This window comes from Phyllostomus hastatus, unplaced genomic scaffold, assembly GCF_019186645.2.
Source record: "Phyllostomus hastatus isolate PE091 unplaced genomic scaffold, TTU_PhHast_1.1 phas_scaffold_60, whole genome shotgun sequence".
Taxonomy (NCBI): domain Eukaryota; kingdom Metazoa; phylum Chordata; class Mammalia; order Chiroptera; family Phyllostomidae; genus Phyllostomus; species Phyllostomus hastatus.
Window position 1 is genome coordinate 9,947,777 of NW_025334038.1, and position 21,779 is coordinate 9,969,555.

The 21,779-nt window shown below is 37.9% G+C and overlaps 1 protein-coding gene across 1 annotated transcript in view; it reads right to left on the reverse strand.

Moving 5' to 3' along the window:
- Positions 1–21,779, reverse strand: part of NCKAP5 (NCK associated protein 5) — an 881,281-nt gene that overhangs the window by 827,621 nt on the left and 31,881 nt on the right. Inside the window, exon 2 of the mRNA XM_045826267.1 lies at positions 2,274–2,403. Coding sequence (XP_045682223.1) covers positions 2,274–2,342 — 69 coding nt within the window. The 5' untranslated portion in view covers positions 2,343–2,403. The remainder of the gene's footprint in view (positions 1–2,273; positions 2,404–21,779) is intronic.

Genomic DNA, 21,779 nt, shown 5'->3' on the forward strand with positions numbered 1-21,779 from the left:
TCACCTCCTCCTTCATTTCTTTCTCACAGTCACAACAAACTTCATTCAAGGGGATTTCAATGGATCTCATGCTCAAAGAACCAACTAAAAAAGAGTACTCTTGTTGTCATTGTCCCAGCAACAGTATCTTATATGAGGAAAAAACATAATACTGAAACAGAGGAAAAAATTATAATCTCCCAGCCTAATAGTATAACATTGAATAGCATGTAACCACCCCCATATACTGGGACACATAGTCATAGGTGAGCATATATTTTTCAGGATTTTCCCAATACGCACATGTAGATGTAACACTTAACTGCCTCTAGAAAACAAGAAGGATATTTCTCTAGTGTATAAAGTCTCCTAAGCATCATTTAGGGAGATTTAACACGATTATGTTTCTTAGGTGGTGCCAAGCAACAAGCTCTCAGTTTCACAGTGTTCTTTCATGCTGTAATCAAGACCATATTACAGCCCCCACATGACTCAGGGCAGTGCCTTATGTCAATGGGAACTCAAGCTTGGTCTAGGGCTCCCAGCTAGCACTAGTAATATGATGGGCTTTGATTTATGCTCACAAATATATCACTAAATAAAATATAAGTATGGGCAAAGACTTCAGTTACACTGTTTCCTCCTCTCTGATTTTCAGGTACCCAATGCCTTCATACTAATCCACTTCCTCCTTCCCTACTTGCCCCAACCCAGCCCTGCATTCCAGCACTTTGTATTCTGTGTCTTTTTGTTTGCCAATTCCCTCAACAAAACTCTGCTCATCTGGATGACATTTGGGAGTGATTCAAGATCTTTTATTAATGAGTGCTACTATGAATTATTGAAAGACATTAGCTTAGCATGCTTTCTTTGATAGGGTCTTTGCATATTCTCTGGTATGGAAGGCAGAATTAGGACTTTAGAGACTGGAATTTGGGGATAAAGAGAACCTTTCCTGTGTTGCTCATATCATGTTATATGGGCACCTCTGTCCCCTGGGCGTAAGACAGACCCCAATGGCAGGTTGATATGTACATGCAAAGAAGCACTTTCTTTGCCAAAGGATAGGCTGAGAAATCATCTTTTTATCCTAACTCCCCAGAAATTGCAAAAGGAATAAATATAAACACACACACACACACAGAAACACACAAATTTTCACCACATTCTATCTGGAAATAGAAAAACATAAGAGATGAGAAGACATAACCATTGGGAAGAGAACAAAGTACTATTAAAGTTATTAGTCTCCGAAGAAATGCTGCTCAGTGCATAGCCCACAGAGACATAGAAGTTGCCCCTAATAAGAAAAAAAGAACTAGACCAAAAAGTTTAATGCGATCCTTTTCTCAATCCCCAGAAACTTGCACCAGTGAACACTTTGTGATATGAAACCTCAGCAGTTATGGGATAAATATCTAATCTGTACATTGGCAGAGTAGGACCTATAACAGCAGAATTGGAAAAGTGCAACTGATAAATCAACCCAACAAAAATATTACTGGGCACCTACTCTGATCCAGAGTCTGGGCCAGGTGCTGAGGGTACAAAACATGCAAACAAAGGAGCTAAGCTAATTTCTATTTCAGGACATGAGCAAAAGGGAAAGGAGTGACTTGCTTGATTTGATTTGTTGCTCTGTTTATAGGAGTTATAGAATCAAAGAGGTGCCTGCACCTCTTAGCTCAGTGACTCTGAAAGAGTGACCAACGTTCAAAAATCAATGGTTTAGTCTAATCCTGGACCATTTAGTCTGGACTAACCAGATTCTCATACACAAAAGTAAACCCAACCAAGTGGTTAAGAATGATGCTCATCAGTATTAAAACATTTAGAGGAAAGCTTATGGACAATTAAATTAATTTACATACCTAGGAAGATCTCAGAGTTCCTTTGCTCTTCAATAATTGAAGCTGTGTTGAGTTCTTGTTCAACTTATCTCAAATGTTAAGATAAATGGGTGATGGAACAACTATATATAGGCTTGGCATCTGGCATCAGCTGTACAGTAGTGTTTTTGTATAGGTTAAAGTCTACTTTGGCTGGAATTAATGTAATTATATTTAATGTTGACAGATTATGACATTTGCCTATTAAGACACTATACAAACATTCCAATAATTTACTGGCTTTTGACTCTGTAAAAAATAAATGAAACAAAATCCCAGGGGATATTGCTAATGGGGTAACTGAAATAGAGGTTTGAAAAGCACAGGCTTCAGGAAATAACAGTCAAAGAATAATGCATTTTAAGCCAAAACATATAGAGTGGTAAATGAATATTTAGTACTTACCACAAGACTGCTGTCTAGAGACAGCCTTTTTCCAAAGTCCCTTTTCTCAAGCTGTCTCTTTCCCTCCATGGGTGAAGTTATTTATTTTCCTTTGTGATTTATAAGAATTCCCCTTCTGTTTTCAGGGTCACTGCAAAAAGTGAACATGTTTTTCACTATCCAAGTGAACAGTGTTTAGACCCTTGTGTTTAACTTTATAACCAGGGACAAGTGCTGAAGCCAAAAATACCCAGGCCTAAATAATAAGTATAGAACTGAGCTCCCTCAATTCCAAAAACCTCTCCAGGTTGCAAATATCAGAGTCATCTTTATAGAGGCCCCTGTGTTTTTATAGGTTTTGCTCATGGTATTGGGAAATTGGTTTGCAGGTTGAATCAGCAGACTGCAGAAAAAAGCAAACAGTCCATTTCATGCCACACTTGCTCCATACTCGTCCTCTACCAGCCAGAATCATTCTGTTATTGTGCACATAGATGCTGTCTGCAAATTCCATGAGAGCAAACTGACAAACCCACGCTCCGTAACCAAGAATTGTTGAGCCCAAAACCCAATGAGGAAAAACTAAAACAAATAATATTGTCAACATTTAATTTAAAAATATTTAATTTAAACATATTGGAGGAACACTACTGGATACATTTCCTTTGGGACAGGTTAATTCAGAAAGAATTGTGGAAATAGACATCATTATTTTCAATGATTATTTGAACACCCACTGCATTCTACCATATGAGATAGAGTTAATCCCTGTACTCCACTAAGATTAGTTGTTCTAAAATTATTAAGTATTTTCGGTTAGTAAGGATGTATCATATGTATTAAGCACTAGCGCCTAGTTTTCACAAAGATGTAAAAGGCTCAAAGTAAAAAAAATAGGTTGGAGTCTAGGCTTTCCTTGTCATTAGCTAAGTGACCTTGAACAAGTCATTGAACCTCTCTAAAATTTATGTTACCCAACTGCAATCAAAAGCAATCAAATGATGTATGTAAAAATGGTTTAAAGGCAGTGAATTATAACCTACAAGTATGTAAGTTATAATTATACACAGATCACATTACAGACCAGTTAACCTTAAATACTAGTGACATAATTTAATGTCTTTGATGATTCAGAGGCACTTTGAGATACAGAAATGCTCATACTCTACACAAAACACATAGCCAATGTACTGCTGAGATAGAAGAGCTAAACTTCTATACCAATCAGTTTTTAATAAAACTGAAAAGAAATATTTTTTACAACTCCCTCAACTGCTCCATCTCTGAAGAGGATGCAACAGACTCTACTTTTCAGCCCACATACAGCATGTGGACCCTTTCTCCTGATTTCCTCCACCAGGAAGAGAGTTAAGACAGCTGTGGCTGAGACAGAGTCTGCCCAAATTTTGTTCAATTGCAGAAAACTGATGGGCCCCTTTTCCAGCCATAGGTTCCCTCCTCCATCTGAGTCAGTCCATCTCTCATTTTTCAGAAACATTAATTTAATTCATTACTAATCCACACAGAAACTCCTAGGAGTCCATTCTGAATTCAGGACAAAATCCACATTTTCCAACATTATGCTCAAGGTCTACTTCCTGCCAGCTAGTCTTTTACAATCCCAAACACACTAGGCACATTCCTCAGACCACGCTTTTGATCATACCTCTCACCTCCAACTGGTCTATTCCTCCCCTTGATCCAGTGCCTGGCTCAGGTCCCATCTCCTTCACAATACCTTCCTAGTCACTCCATTTGGCATCTTTTTCTCCCAAGTTTCATACAAGTCTTTAGGGACTTAACTTATTAATCACCATCATCACCTAGAACAGTTCTTTAAATATAGTAAGTTCTTAATACCTGCTTTTTAGTAATTGTTAAAAATAAACTCTCAGAAGCATTTTTCCAGAATTAAATTAGCTCTGTACTATTACTATAGGCAAAACTACTGGTCAACTGAAATTTTTCTGGGGGCTCATCTTTCCCATGTTCAGCTATTCCCACCCATTTTGCAGCCCCCTCCTCATCTCAGTGACTGGATGTACTGGTAGCTAGGAATACTCTCCGTAATACTGAGTCCAACCAGAGGGACTACTCAGCTACTGAGATTTCCTCCTGCATCAAAAACATGCCTCCTAAATCTTAATCCAAAGAGCCTCAGGGTTGATAAGTCACAACAGATAATCTTTGGATATTTAGCATGTATTTACTCAGTGATTACTACGGAAGACCCAGTACTTAGAAGTTAATGACACAGCCATGTATAAGAGAGTCTTCATGAAACTGACATTCTATTGGGAGGATACAGAAAATAAATAAACAAGCAAATAACTCCAAGAGGTGATAGGTACCTGCTCTGAAGGAAATAATCCCCAGTATGTGGTGTAACAGTGTCGAGTAGGTGAAAGGGGAGAATATTTTAAATAGAATGGTAATGGTGGAAGCCAGCCATGTGAATAAAATAAGGGTAAAGAGCATGCCAGGCAGGGAGACCAGTCTTTCTGCTGGGAAGGAGCTGGGAAAGTTGTGCGTGTTCCAGAATAGGGGAACAGTTTCTCAGGAACAAAGCAAGCTGGAAAGAGAATGTGTGGAAAAAGTTCCAGGGTATAAGGAACAACTATGCACACAGGGTCTTGTAGGCCAAGAGAACTTGTTTGTTCTAAACACAATGTTTAATCTTAAGGTTTGATTTTCTACTTTACCCCTCACTAGAGGAAAACATTAAACAAATTATTTGACCTATTTAAGCTTCAGTTGATTCAGCTGTCAAATGACAGTAGTAAGACCTTCATAGTAAGATTGGTATGGTGATAAATGAGATGGTCCATTTAAAAGCAATGCCTAACATATAGCAGGTAAGGTTTAAACATTTGATATGTTGGTTATCCTTTCTGGTAAATATGAAGAAACTCATTAAGGAGCAACTCTGGTGACTGGATTTTATACTCTATAATAGGCTAATGAGGCTGTCATCCTGGGAAACAGGGATCCTTTTCACAGTTCTCAAATACCCTACTTCGCTATGTGGAAGGCTGACTGTATAGCTTAACCTGGTCAATTTCTTTTTATACTTTATGGTGCCAATTAATAGAGGCAGAGATTGACATTCAAAACATTTAGCAACTGACACAGCACAAGTATTGACTGACCAATCAGAAGGACATGGTCTATGACAACAGGCAGTATAAATGTAGCAGTGTGTCCTGACCAAACCTCAGCCCAAGTGTGTACTACCTCCCATCCCAAGAACTTGAAAATTTGTGTATTCAACCATAAGACAATCATGGAAAAGATCAAAGTCACACAAAAGGATCAAAGCAACACCTCCCTCCCCACCAAAAAAGTGGCACCAGGATGTATCAATAAGAGGAGGGATCCACAAAGGAGAAGTCAGGCAAGCTGATGCATTCCACCTGTCAGGGAAAAGGTACATTCATACTTACTCGCACATACCCAGCAAGGATTGCTAGTCTAGAGAGGAAATGAATATGTCACCTCCCAATGACACTCTGGTATTACACTGGCCATTTGTATCATCCAGCAAATTCTCATGTTCAAAGAACACTGTCATTAAGCAATCTTCTAATTTTATTTGATTCCCATGTAGGTTTACTTAGAGAAGAATGTGCTGACCAACAAATATAAGTAGAAAATCTTTTGGAAATTTAAATTTTTAGTACAAATTTGCAATTTGGCATCTGACTCTTTATACTCCTTAGTTAGGTATTTGCTTAGTTCATTAGTCAGCTTGTACTGCCATAACAGAATACCACAGACTAAGTGCTTTAAACCATAGACGCTTATTTTTTCACAGTTCTGGAGGCTGGGTGTTGAAGATCAAGGTGCCTACAAGATTGGTTTATGATGAGGCATCTCTCCTTTGTTTGCATTTGGCTGCCTTCTCTCTGTGTCCTCACGTGGCCTTTTCCTTCGCACACATGATTCTGATGTATCTTCCTTTTCTTATAAGGACACCAGTCCTGCTGAATGAGAACCCCACTCTTAAACTTTATTTAACCTTAGTTACCTCCTAAAAGTCCTGATGGCCAAATCTGGTCACACTGTGGGCTAGAGCTTCAACATATGAATTTTCAAAGGATCCATTTCAGTCCATACAGTTAATTTTGGTCAGATTTCAAAGCCTTATCACAGCCCAGTGTAGTAATAATCAAATTTCTGTGTCTAAACTACTGAGAGAAAACTCTGGGTGGCTATGGGAGTGACCCTATCCCTCTCCACTGGTTATTTTGCTGTTGGATTTCACCACACCAGCCCCCACCATACTCTTCTCTGTATTGCAGGTCAAGAGATACAAACTACATATTAAGATTTCTTAGTCAGCTGGTCAGGTCAAGGCAGTGAGAGATCAGAAGGCAACAGGAAGGCAGCGGCCATTCTGCTTCCAGCTGCAGGCAACCAGCTTCAATAGTGGTTGGCTACAAGCTCCAGTGACTTTCCTGATACCTGCAGCAGCTCAGCATAAGAACAGGCAGCCACAGCTTCTGGGCTTTGAGTACCACCACCCTATGCCTTTTGCTCCCTCAACCCTTCTAAAAGTGTCACAAAATTTTTCATGCATTAAATCCCTCTCTGCTTGAACTATCTAGGGTAGTTTCTCATTTCCAGGCTTGACAAGACTGATGCACACCCCATATGGAGACGCCTTTGGACATGCAGCCAGCTTTCCTTGTACAGCTCCTGGCTTCCCTCTTGTGAGCCTTCTGAAATAATGGCATGGACTTAAACATTCTCCAAGACTAAGTGCCTGTAGAGTAGAGACAATATTTTATGTCTCATGATCTCCTAAGATAGTATAATACCTTATGCGTACCAACCTAGCACACACTGGATGAGCACTTGTTGTTTGCATGAGTGAATAAATGAATGAATGTTTGCAGCTGTCCTTGTGAACATGTAAAGAACAGGGCAGCAATAAACATTCCTAAAGCAAAGAAATGCTATACACATTTATTACACTGAAATTATTTTTTTTAGTCAAACATACAGGCTTTCTCAAGCCTCAAAGAACACATTTTACCATTATTTTAAAACTATTATCAACCTAAAAATTATTGCTTAGGCCCTGTCTGCACTTATAAAGTACTATAACCCATTGTGTTCATGTGTTTTCTGTAGCTTCTCACAATTCTATTTATAAAGAACACATATCTGCCCCTGACTGATGGGTTGAAAGCCTCGCCCTCCTCGCATGGGAAGAAAATGGTCAGAGAGTTGGAGAAAGACAGGATATTAAGCATCTATTTTTGACTGATGGTCATTGATGCTGATCTCCTCTTCCCCTCACATACAGTTCCCTCTAGCTGATGAAAATAATATTTTTCGGTATCTGTAGAAATCTGAGCTGGACTTAATAAATTCTCTTTAATTTTCCTCACAGATAGTAATGGCCTTTCAGCAGCAGACAGGCCCTTCAATACTCCTAGAGATGTCAGTAATATTTTTTGGTAGACTTCGTTAATAAGTGGTATAATTTCCAATAACCAAATAACATGTATCAATAACATCCCAAAGGCACATTTCCTCACACACACATAGTTGCACACATGCAGACACACATTCTCATGCTCACACACATGCACTTACATGCACACTCTGAGAACAGTTTGTTTCATCTCAATTTCTGCCTTTACTTCCCCTGTTCCCTACCCCAGCTTTGAAATTTTTAACAGTAGTGCCAGGGCAGATGGAGATACATGGTGGAGCCAAAACACAGTGGAAGGTTTGACTCCCGGCCCTCTTTGCCACGTAAGTTTAAATTTGAGCACAGTCCCTAACTACTGTGAGTCAACATTTCCTAATCATTTCCCAACAGGTTATTTTAAGATTCCAATGAGATCATGTATGAAAAAGCCCTTCCACATCTAGAGTCAACGTATTTTTCAGTCAGCTTCATTAAGCAATAAACAGTGTAAAATATGACTGTTTGCAGCCTCAGTAGCATCCAGAGCACAGACACTCTGTCAGCCTCACTAGCATGTCCTCTGCAGAACCCACCACACTGGCACCTACAAATCCTACAGAGCAACTTAAGAATTGAGCATGCCAAAGACAGATCAAAAGGGCAGTGAGTTTCCTGTCCCTGACAAGACAGCTCAGCAGAGATCCACAATGGCTGCTCCTCAGAATCACCTGGAAGCTTGTATAATACACCAACAAGCAGGCCCCATTGCAGACAGAGTAATCTCTAGGGACAGGGGCCCCAGGTGCCAGAGCATGGTGACAGCAGCCAGGGTTGGCAACCACTGCTTAGATAAGTGGTTCTCAAACTTTGCTGCATATTAGAGTTACCCAAAGAGTCGCTGAGACTCACCTCCAGACCAAAGGAATCAGGATCACTAAGAGTGGCACCGAGTCCTTATTACCTTACGATCCCAGAATGACTCCAACACGCAGCCAACTGAGCACCAATCTGAGGGGAAAGTATGCCCCCTTTCTTGATCTCCTTCCCTTTCTCAAGGGCTGAGGGAAATGCAGCTGTTGGCAGCAGCAACTACCTTTTTTAGCCACTATTAACAGTTCTTAATCTGCACACTTGGAATCCAAAGAATACAAATGTTAGATACAAACTATTTGGATCAGCACCTCCCCCCACCCCATTCTCTCAGGCTCACTAATAATCCTGCTGGTCTTTTGCTTTGTGCAGAAACTAATGTTGAATAAGAGAACTATCAAATCTAGATTCCAAATTAATGTACAAATATCTAATGTACAAAAAAAAGTCAGAATGAGGCCATAACTTAGAGCATGAGGGAAAGAATGTCTGATACCAAAGATAAGAGAGCCAGAAAATCATGACTCAAAAGCTTCCAAATCCTGTTCCCTCTTTCCTCCACACTGTTCTTCGTCGTGAGCACCTTGCTCTCATTTCAAAGTGCCAATAGCAGGAGGGTAAATGGGTTATAAATTTATAAGACTTGCTTATAGCTACCAAACAGAACATTTGAGACTCCTGTAAGCCTTGTATTACAATCTCTTCATCCCTATCTTTTCAGCCTATGTAAGGGAGAACAGAGGGCTTGCCTTACACTTTAACACATACACACAACAGTTTCCTTCTGGAAGATACATGGGCTCAATAACCTGCAATTGATACACACATTTATAAGGTAAACAGGTAAAGGTGTGTGTGTAGATGTGCACATGCATGTGTATATGTGTGCGTGTAAGTGTGTGTGTGAGTGCACACCTGCGTGTATGCACATGCACTCTGAGTTGACAGAAAAACTGCCATCTCCATTCTGGACATGAATATAAAAAATACCAAATTATGTGATTTTCAACCATAGTGTGCCTATTTAAATCTTAACCGCACCCTGACACTGACTGAGAAGACTGAATGCTTACATACTCCCCAAATGCAGTGTCCACCCTCACTAGATAAATTCGTGGCTGGAAAACTCTCTTAGGGATGTGGCAGCAGCTCTTCTCTTTGAAGTAGAGGAACTTTTTGCCTGATAATGAAAACTGGTTTTAAAAAAATGGTTTCATGAACTCATGTTTATTAAACCTCTCACCCAAGATGCTGTTCAGTAACTTAGAGCTGATGATTTAAAAGCTGGTCAGACCCCTTAAAATCACTGCCCCAGGGCCCCTTCCAGACAAACAGCCCCTGCAATACAGAGAACCAGGGAATACAGCAAAGTCTGAGTGTGGGACTCTTGGCTATTGTTCAACATGCAGCTTTGGTAAACTGAAACAGTTAAAAAACTGCTATCAGTTTGAACTCTGTTCCTTAGCAATGGAGGACAGGGAAAACTCTTGGAACCTCTAAAACGTCCAAAATCCAGTAATTTCAAACCCTTATCTTTTAAATCTTTTTACAATTGAGGTATAATTCACATACTACAAAACTTACCTTTTTAAAATGCACAACTCAGTGCCCGCCTTTTCTGTTACCCCATGCCTACTTATTTGCTACAGAAACTGGGGGCTGTGTCTCTCAGCATGAGTGCAAAGAAACTCCCTTGCTAATGCTTGAACTCCATCAAGCCTGACTATCCCACATCACCATCATTTTGGGTAGCAGCATCCTAGACATCCTAAGTGAAATGCTTTCACTGGAAAGCTCTGTGACATTTGAGCAATATTAGTGACCTTAAGCAATTTAACATTTTGGTTTAAGTTTCCTTATGGATAAAATTAAGAGAATAACAACAGCAATCACCTTAACAAAACCGCTCTGAGGATTAAAATGATGCCTGCTTTAACATAATGGAGTAGATGCTCAATGACTGTTAGGTGTCACACAACAGAATTCTTTCCCATCAGAATTCAGTAGTATTTATTCAATATTTATTTTGTTCCACATTAGGCTCTAAAGAAGAAGAGAAGGGAGGGGGAGGGAAGAGGAAGGAAGAGGAGAAAAGAAGGAGGGGAGAAGAGGAAGGAGAAGGAGGAAGAGGAGAAAAAGAAAAGGGATGAACAAAGAATGAAAGAAAGAAGATGTGAAATACATATCCTCAAATTTCAAGAAAGTTTAAAATCTAAATGGAAGCAATTATTTATATATTCACAGCAAAAATTTAAAAAAGAGATAAATAAATGAATTAATGATTGTAGCATAAAGGAGTTTCACTTTCTGTTTGTATAATCCTGGTAAACTTGCCTTTATTGTCATTTGAAGTATTTTCAGCTGATTTCCAGGCACAAACTATTGCTACATTTTTACAGTGTATGAACCAAAAACTAAGAGGCAGGATGGCAGGGGTTTGGACCAGGATAAGCATTTCAGCTGTGGCTGCCCTTCTCCAACCATCTGTTCTTTCTCTCCCAGTTTTTCTTCATAAAGATTTTCCCTGCTGTTTAGTTCCCTTCTCTGCCTCTTCTCCATTTATCACTGTAGAAAGGTTTCTAGTTCATTACATGAAGTGTCTACATGTTGCCCATAAACTCTTAGGGGAAGTCAGTATAGAAATGAAACAGATAAATAAATAACTTTTAAAAATAAATAAGTTGTGCACATAACCCCAGTGGTTTGGAAGAACAGTTAGATAAGTGACTAGGGAAAAGAATTTTCACACTGTGTCATCTGCCTACGCTAATGAGTTAATTAAATTAGAAAAATTCTACTGCCAAAAGCAAAAACATCTAAATACATAAGATGCAGAGGGAATTATAGGCCATGCTACTAAATGAATTATGTTCAATCTGTTTTTTTCCCTTTGAGAACGCTGTAGAGGGCTACACTTAAAAAACCATCCAATTTCAAGAGTGTATTTTCCATCTGGGGCCAGTTGGGTAGCGTATGCTCTAAACTGTACAAATCCCACTGAGAGGCAACATGACTTGTTAAGAAAACAGTTTATGAAAAGCAATGTTTTGTAAAGATCCAGCAAAAGGTTTAACTGCAATGTCCCCATGTATTGCTGAATTCATTATTTTCCATTAAATGCCTTTGCACACAGTAAAAACACCAAAAGGATTCAGAAAATGAATATAGTAAAATAAATCTGAAGCCAATATATTTTTGCTAAGGCTTTAGTTGATAATTAGAATATGTCCAGTTACCTGGAAGCTATTTTCACTTTAATAGGTTATTCACTCATCTTTTTAGTCACTTCCTTCCACAACCCTCCTGCTCCAAATAATTCTGATGTTTAAAAAAATACTGAAAGCCTAGTAAATAAAGATTAAGGGATTAAGCCTTAAAAACCCATTAAAATATGATAAAAACAATAGACATACTTCTTAATAAACCATAAAATGTAGAGTATGACATTAAACATGTCCTATGTAATAGCGGCTATCAAAATGAAACGTACAAGAAAAGCCTCTAAGAGGTTATCTTCTATTCGGTGTTTAATTAAATTGAGAGTGCTATTCTCTTGTGGGCAGAGAGGTAAGTTAAAATCTTTTTAAAAAGTAAAACAGGACTTTCAGTCAAGATGGTGGTGTTGGTAAATATGGTACTCAATACTTCCCATAACCACATCAAAATTACAACTAAGCTACAGAACCATCATTCAGAAGAGCCTGAATGGAAGTCCTATAACTAAGGGTATAAAGAAGAAACCAAGGCAAGACTGGAAGAGACTAGTAGGAAGGGCAGAGATGTGAAGCAGGCTGGTCCCACACCCATGTGCGGTGGTTAAAAATTAGGAGGGATATCTCAGCTCCAGAAGTCCCTCCTGAGGGATGGTGACAGGTCCTAGCCTCACATCAGAACCCCCAGCCTGGAGTTCCAATGGCGGGAAGAGCAGTCACCATAACTTCTGGCTGTGAAAACAGGCAAGGATTGTGCCTGAGGGACACAGAGGGCTTCTCAAGTCCCAGGTGTTCCTCTTAATGGGTCTGAGCACAGACTTCTTGCACTCATTAGCTCTCAGCTCCAGCATTGGGGCAGGAGCTTTAAAGGTGCCAGGGAATAAGGGGAAGAACTGAATTGTTTGGCCTCAAAACTGCTGGCAGAGGCCATTGTTCCTTAGCTGAGCCCTCCGCCCACAGAGCCAGCAGGTGGACCCAATATCTGAGTCTCTATCAACCCTGCTAGCACTGTTCACCCTGTCCTGCCAATTCCCTGAGACCTCGCCCCACCCAGCTTGTAGGCCCACCCAAGATGTTTCCAGGGGCATTTCTATACAAGTAGCCTCTTCAGTTCATGTTTCAGATTTTTCTAAAATCTCTCAAACAAGCAGCATCTGGCCTCTGCATACCTCATACCTCTTGCTAAGCAGCCCCAGCCCAAGCACTAGCAGGAGTCAGCCTTGGTTCATAGGTTGTCCTTTCCTGGGCACCTCCAAGCCCAGCACAAATAGCAATCATCTGCAGATCACTCTGTAGCCCTTTCTGGGTGGCCCTGTACATGGCACAAGCAGTGGCTGACCTTGCACCTTCCAGAAGGCCCCAGAACCAGTGCACCTGGTAGACAGCTTCAGACACGCTGGATTACAACCCTACCATGTCCATGAGTAACACATTCAAGGGGCAATCTTGGTGGGCATCAAAGCCTCACCAAAGTGAGTCCTGTTCTCCGGGGTTGGGCCCAGCACAGCAGTTCCTCTGCTGTAGTGGCAGCCAGTCTTCATAACCAATTGGCTTGGGGGTCAACCCCTCCCCATGGTGTGCCAACAGCAATCAAGGCTCAACTACAACAGGACAGTGCACATAGCCCAAATGTGTTGCAACTGAAGTGCCAGCTTAGGTGAATGGAGAGGCTGTACCACTGGGCCCTCCAGGATACCTACTACACAAGGCTGCTCTCCCAAGTCTGGGAGATGTAACAACTCTACCTAATACATAGAAACAAACACAGGGAAGCAGCCCAAATGAGGAGACAAAGAAACAAGTCTCAAATAAAATAACAGGAGAAATCTCCAGAAAAAGAACTAAATGAAATGAAGGCAAGCAAACTACCAGATACAGAAGACAAAACTATAATTATAAGGATGCTGACGGAAGTTAGTAAGAACCTTAACATCATAAAAAAGGACACGAAACCATAAAAAAGAATCAGTAAAAAATGAAGGATACAGTAACTTAAACAAAGAATAATTTACAGGGAATCAACAGTAGAGCACATGAAGCTAGAATCAAATCAGCAATTTGGAATATAAATAAACAGAAAACACCCAATCAGAATAGCAAAAAAAAAAAAAAAGGAGTGAAAAAAATTAGGATAGTGTAAGGAGCTTCTGGGACAATTTCAAGCATACCAACATTCACATCATGGGGAAGTTGGAAGGAGAAGAGTGAGAGCAAGAAATTGAAAACCTATTTGAAAAAATAAAGATGGAAAATTTCCCTAACTGGTAAAGGAAACACATATTCAGGTCCAAGAAGTACAGAGAGTCCCAAACAAGATAAATCCAAAGAGGCCCACACCAAGACATGTCATAATTAAAATGGCAAAGGCTAAAGACAAAGAGAAAATCTTAAAAGCAGCAAGAAAAAGGCAGTTGGTTACCTAAAAGGGAGCTCCCAAAGACTGTTAGCTGGTTTCTCAACAGAAAGTTTTTAGGACAGAAAGGATTGGCACAACATATTCAAGGTTATGAAAAGCAAGGACCTACAACCAAGATTACTCTATTCATCAAAGCTATCATTTAAAAGAGTTACCATATGACTTAGCTATCCCTCTTCTGGGTAGCTATGCAAAAAAAAAAAAAAACCCTGAAAAGGTTTATTTGCAAAGCTATATGTAACCCTATGTACACTGCAGCATCATCACAGTGGTCAATGCATGGAAACAACCAAAGTGACCTTTGATTGATGATTGGATAAAGATGATGTGGTACACATACCAATATATAATGGAATGCTACTTAGCCATAAGAAAAGATGAAATACTGCCATTTGCAACAACATGGATGGACCTTGAGAACATTATACAAAGCAAAAAAGATGAATAGGGATCATTTGTGGATCTCATTAAAATGCAGATTCTGATTCAGCAGATCTGTAATAAAATATGAAGTTCTGTATAAGTGGGTGCTTCTGGTCTGTGGATTGTACTGTGATAGTAAAGGATCTGAAACTTAAAATAGAGAACTTCTCAGTCTACATGTAAGAGTGAAATTCTAAGAATTTTTCTCATAAAGCTATGCTCGGCTAGCTGGATGTCAGGATGACTGCATTCTTGACATCATCTAAGATAATCATGGACTACAGTTCAGATCATGTGTAACAATTCTTATGTTAGCTTCTACTCAGGACATTTGGAAGCCCAGATCCTGAAAGTGGAAACGGTTTCTCTCAGAACTCCTCTTCCTCTACTCACCAACAGTCATTGCCTTTAAAATAAACCCAACAAGGGGCGGCCCTCTCTCTGCTTGATACTACCAATGAAAGAAGCTCACACTGCCTTATACAGCAGCACACTTCACATTTGAGAGTCTTGAATCATTAGAAAGTTGGAATCTGTCTTGAATTCTCACCCACTGGCCATAGTTCTGTTCCCTAGAGCAAAGTAAGTTTTCTCTTTCTCAAGCAAAATATTCCAAGTTTTCCTAACATTTTCTCTTGTGTGAAAGTTTCTGCAGTCTTCCCTTCCTTGTCATGGTCTAAGAAGCTTTCTAGAACTTGTTGAAAATCTATGCGATAATAATGTGTTTTATTCTAATTCTTTTAAAAAATACATAAGATATATGAATTTATTCTTTTTGTCAAATATATAAGCAGTAAAAATTTATATAGATTATAATATGAAAACTGCATACTTTCACTCTCTCCCTTTTTACTCCTCTTTTCAGAGGTAATCACTTGAATAGTTTTCCAATTTGTTCACCTGCAGAAATATGTAAATATATAAATACTTATTTTTTTCTTCTATATAAATGGGATCAATATCTATTGTTCTGTGACTACATTTTTTTCACCCAATACTCAATACAGATGGGCCTAATTCATTTTTTTACAGCTGCATGTGATTCTGTAGAATGAATTACAGATAGAAATTTAGATGGGTGCTGCTGTTTTCTGATCCAGGGCAGTGGTGCCATGAGCACTGTATGTGCATCTTTTCTGACTGTGTAAGTTTCTCCATAAAGTATAGGTTTCTAAAGGTAGAATTACAATGTAATTGTTTTTAATTTTGAAGGAATTGTCTGATATCTTCAAAATATTTTAAATGTATACCAGCAGTGTATAAGACTACCTATTTTCCATAGTAATTGCTGGACAGAATCAATATTAAAACTTTTCCAAATTGATTGGTAAAAGAAAAAAGAAGAGCTCATTGCTTTAATTTACATTACATGGTTAGTGATGTTGGGCATCTTTGTATGTATATTGCTCATTTCAATTATTTTTCTCTGTCTGCTTAAATCATTTCTCCATTTTCCAGTTGCTTCTTTTTTACTGCCACATAGAAACAATTAATACATTTTATTTTATTTTTTAAACCTAAAAACTGTCTTTTATTTTTAAGTATCATAGTCTTTCTCCTTTTTTAAAAAATTGTTCTTCAAGTACAGTTGTCTCCATTTTCTGCCCACTACTCACACCCACCCCAGCCATCCCCACCTCCCACCCTTGGTCCTAGCCCTCCCCTTTGGCTTTGTCCATGTGTCCTTTATACATGTTCCTTGACTTGAACATTCCCCCTTTTTCTCCCATTATCCCCTCCCACCTCCCCTCTGGTTACTATCAGTTTGTTCTTTATTTTAATGTCTCTGGTTATATTTTGCTTATTTGTTTGTTTTGTTGATTAGGTTCTACTTATAGGTGAGATCATATGGTATTTTTATTTCACTGCCTGGCTTATTTCACTTAGCATAATGTTCTGCAGATCTATCCATGCTGACACAAAGGGTAGGGGCTCCTTTCTGCTGTGTAGTATTCCATTGTTTAAATGTACCATAGGTTTTTGATCCACTCATTTACTGATGGGCACCTATGATGCTTTCAACACTTGACTATTAGAAATTGTGCTGCTATGAACCTTGGGGTGCATAGGTTCTTTCATATTGGTGTTTCAGGGTTCTTAGGGTATAATCCCAGCAGTGGAATTGCCAGGTCAAAACGTGTTCCATTTTTAGTTTTCTCGGAAACTGTTAATATATTTTAAATATTAATTCCTTGTTATAAGTTGTTTCAATCTCTTGGTTCTTTATTTTGTTCATCATTTTGTAGGATGTTTTAATCTATTTATAGTAAAAACATTAACCCTTTCCTTTATACTTCCTCCTTTATGCTTTCATACTTTTATACTTTTTCCTTTATACTTCTTCCATTATGTTTTCTTAATATTTTATGGTACTATCTGAACATACCTTTGTGCATTGTGCAAAGCATAGATTTAACTTGATTTTTTAAAGGCTATTCATTAATTCTGTGATTGAAATTTTCCTTCATGATTTGAAATACCCCCTAATAATAACAAAGTTCAACATATTTATAGTTCTTTTCCTTGACTCTTTCTTAAAAATAAAAGAGAAACTGATCCATTTGCCTAGCTTTGCACCAATACCACACTGCTTTAATTATGAAGTTTTAGTAAATTTTAATCACTTACAGGTCTAGTTTCCGTTGTTGTTTTTCTGTTTAGAATTTTCCTTGGATACTTGTGATGGAGTTTTTGTTTTGTTTTGTTTTGTTTTCCAGTTGAACTTTAGATCAACTCATTAAATTCTACAAAGTGTACCATATAGATTTTTATCAGGTTAGATTTAACTTTATAGATATTTAGAAGAGAATTTACATCATTATATTTTTGAATCTTCCTGTTCAGTGATATGAATTGTAATTGTTCCCATCCCAGGATGCCCTCTCTCCCTTTAGAAATTTGTCTTTGATGCTCTTCCAGTCTAGGGGTGCTGTCCCTTTCTTCACTCCTCAAATCTGTAATGGCTTATGACACTTTTGACCAGTGGAATATGGCAAAATTATATTGAGGTCTGATGCTAGACCTTAAGAGGACTTTAGACTTCTATCTTCTCTCTTGGAGTCCTGAAACTAGTGTGCTATGAAGAAGCCCATTATAACTCACTGAAGGAGGAGAACTAAGGTGCCCTTTTTGACAGCTACACAAACTGTCAGATAGCTAAGTAAGGCCACTTTGAAACCTCCAGCTCTAGTCAAACCCTCAAATGACCACAGCTGTATGAATGATCTCAATTGAGACCAAAGGAAGAACGATACAAATTGACAACTCACAAACTCAAGAAAAAAAAACAAGTCACTGTTGTTTTAAGTAACCAAGTATTGGAATGGTTTGTTATGCAACAGTAGATAATTTAAATAGAATATCTCTTCATTAATTTCAGTCATTGTTCATATCCTTCAGTAAACTTTTATAACTTGTATTAACTAGCACTTGGGCGTATCTTCTTTAAATCCTAGATGTTTATGTTTTTGATGCTCTTGAGATTACATTTTTCAAATTACATTCTATAATTGGTTGTATATAATGCAGAAAAAAACTACTAGTTAATAAACTTCAAACTTTTGTTTAGCCATTTCCTGAGCACTCTTGCTAGTTTTAAATATGCTTATCTTATTCTATTGGATTTTCTAGATAGAAATAGCAACACTTTTGCTTTTCCTTTCCAATATTTACAATTCTTATTTCATTCTCTAGTCATAATACATAAGCTAACAGAGCAAGTTGATAGTAGAAACTTTTGTTTGTTATCCCAGTGGAATTACTTGAATATTTTCATCAGTGAGTATAAGGTTGTTTTCTTTCTTTTTAGCTACCAATTGCCAGGATATGTCTACATATTCCTAGACCCCTATAAGTGCTTTAAAATGTGTTATTTGAATTTTTCAATCTAAAAATTTAACATCCCAAAAAGTACATAAAGTAACAAACATTCATGTACCCACTACCCAAATTTAACAAAGTTCATCTTTTGTCATACTTGTTTTAATGTCTCCTCCCTCTCCCTTTCTTTCTTTCCTTCCTTCCTTCCTTCCTTCCTTCCTTCCTTCCTTCCTTCCTTCCTTCCTTCCTTCCTTTCTTCCTTCCTCCCTCCCTCCCTCCCTCCCTCCTTCCCTCTCTTCCAAGACATAACCATTATAAATACAGTTATGACCCCATCAGCCACTGTTCTGTAGTGGTGAAGCATCCTGGCTACACATGAATTATACTTTTACTATGTATGTATGTATGTACCAAAAACAATAGACAATATTGTTCAATGTGCATTTTAAGCTCACATATGTATCATACTTTCTGTATTCTGATATGATATTTTTTTCTCATTTGACATTAGGCATCAAGGTTTATCCATGTTGACAAAAGTTCTCATTCATTTTAAATATTTTAAAACTCCTATTCAATAGATTTATGAAAGTTCATCTACCTAATTCTCCAAAAATGGATATTTAGGTTGTTTCTGTTGATGTTTTGCCACTCACATTGCAAACAATGCTGCTATGAACATTCTTGCTCATGCATCTTTCTGAACAAAGACAAAAAAAGAGAAGTTTCTCAGACAGAGATCTCACTGGGCCATAGTTTATGCACATGTTCCATTTATCAGGCAATATCAAATTGCTCTCCCAAAATTGTTATATTTTTGCAATTTACATCTATGTCAGCAATATTAAAATCCCTGTTTTGCCCTGACTTTTCTACCATGTGACCTAGCAATCCCACTCCTGGGTATGTACCCAGACAAAATGAAGTCACTATCTCAAAGAGATATCTGCACCCCCATGTTTACTACAGCGTGATTCACAATAGCCAAGGCATGGAAACAACCTAAGTGTCCATTGTCTGGTGATATATAATGGAATATTATTCAGCCATGTAAAAGAAGGAAATTTTGCCATTTGAAACAACATGGATGGACCTCAAGGGAATTTTGCTAAGTGAAATAAGTCAAACAGAGAAAGACAAATACTCTCTGAGCTCTGTTTTTTCATATGTGAAATATAAAAAACCTTGAATTCATACAGAGAATAGAACGGTGGTTCCCAAGGGCTGGGGGGTAGGGAAAATGGGAATATGTTGATCAAAAGGTAGAAACTTCCAGTTATAAGATGAATAAATTCTGGGGATCTAACATACAGTATGATGACTGTGGTTAATAACATCATATACTTGAAAGTTGTTAGAAGGTAGATATTAAATGTTCTCATCACACAAACACAAAATGGTAATTGTGTAAGGTCATGGAGGTGTTAACTAACCATATTGGGGTAATATTTCATAAAATATATTGTACCCAATCATGTTGCACAACTTAAACTTACACAATGCTGCATGTCTATCATATCTCAATAAAGATAGTGAATACAAAAAATGCTTGGTTAATTTTGCAGTTGGATTAGTTAGCATCTTCTACAGTTGGATTGAAGTTAGTGTCTCCACTTTGACTTGATCACTATTTTCTTTACACACACACACACACACACACACACATTTAGTGTTCTTCCCACCAGAAGGAGTCAGAAGTGACAGGAAAATATTGAGTCAAGCATTAGTCTTTTTAATTTCTTAGTTATCCCTTTATTTCAGTGTTTTTCAACTCTATAAAATTTTGTATCACCCCCTCAGCACCCTTTAATTTCTTTTCCTAATTCCTTCACTTACCCCATGAATTTTAATACCACAGATACTATGTATCTATTTAAGTATTGCAGTCTTTTGTAGAACCACAAACCATTGTGATTTCTAAGTTTTTTTTTGTCTCAAGAACAAATTGAGAATGTTTCTATCTAAAGATTTAAAATAGTTTCAGAGGAATGGGGGAAAAGGTACAGGGAATAAGAAGCATAAATGGTACATAAATGGAAGCGAAATAGACAGGAAGAGATTAAGAATAGTATGGGAAGTGGAGAAGCCAAAGAACTTATATGTGTGACTCATGGACATGAACTAGGGTGGGGGTATGATTGGGGGGGCAGGTACAGGGCAAAGGGGAATAAAGGGGAGAAAAAATGGGATAACTATAATAGTATAACCAATAAAATATATTTTAGACAGATTTGAAAAATGAAAAAAATATTTTCTTGTTTTCCAATTCTCTCTTCTGGGAAGTTCAAGTTGATTCTCTTACATAATCAGCAAGGTTTATGATGCTTTTAACCAATAGAAGGGGCCATAGTGATAACAAGTTCTGAATTATCTCACTAGGTGCACACTTATGTGATGAAATGCCTTATGTGGGAAGTAGGGGGAAAAATAAAATTGAGCAAAGTCAACAGTTGCAAACCCAAAGGGCTGAAAAGTCAGGAGAGTGATGTAAGTAAGAAAAGCTACCCGGAGGAACAGTATCTACCTGCGGGCACACATCGTGTCCTAAAAGGGCAGCTGGCACCCAACTGCTGCCACAACCACCATACAGGAAGAAAGATCATCTTACCAAACCCTTCCATTTTCCAAGACAACACAGAAATCCCAATAGTTATGTAAAATCTCTCAATTTTTAAAGATTTGTTAGATTTTAAAAATATATTTGGAAAGCCAAATAAAATTCATCTCAGAGAAGTATGCAACCTTTCAGCTATAAATGTGCAAATTTTAACTACATGAGTTCTTGCAAATCCTTCTTCACCTCTAAAATTTGATAATTATTTTTTAAATTTTGAATTAATGTAAAACTCCAAAAAGACTGCAGTCTTAAATATTAACCCTCAAAACTAAGAACAGTGATGGCAGATGATTTAATATCCCATCACCTGCCTAGGCAAATAGAGAAAATCCAAATCCAAACTTTCTTTTCTTTTTTTAATTTTTGAAATTTCTTAATTCTTTTTTGTTTTTTAATCTTTTTTTTATTGTCATTCAAGTGCTGTTGTCTCCATTTTCCTGCCACCACTTCCCCCCCAACTCGATCTCCCTTCCCACCCTCAATCCTTCCCCCTTTTGGCTTTGACCATGGGTCCTTTATACATTTTCCTTGATGACCCTTCCCTTCCCCCTCTTATCCCCCTCCCTGTTCCAAACTTTCTTTTTTAGGATGATTTCTTTTTTTATGTGAATCCAAAATATAAAATCAATTGTTGTAAGTTATAGAATAAGTTCTGAAAGCATAAATGTTTTTCTCCTTAGTTAAAATGAAAATATTACTCAGGTTACTAAATATTTTTCAGATATTCATATATGCCATGACAGCACAG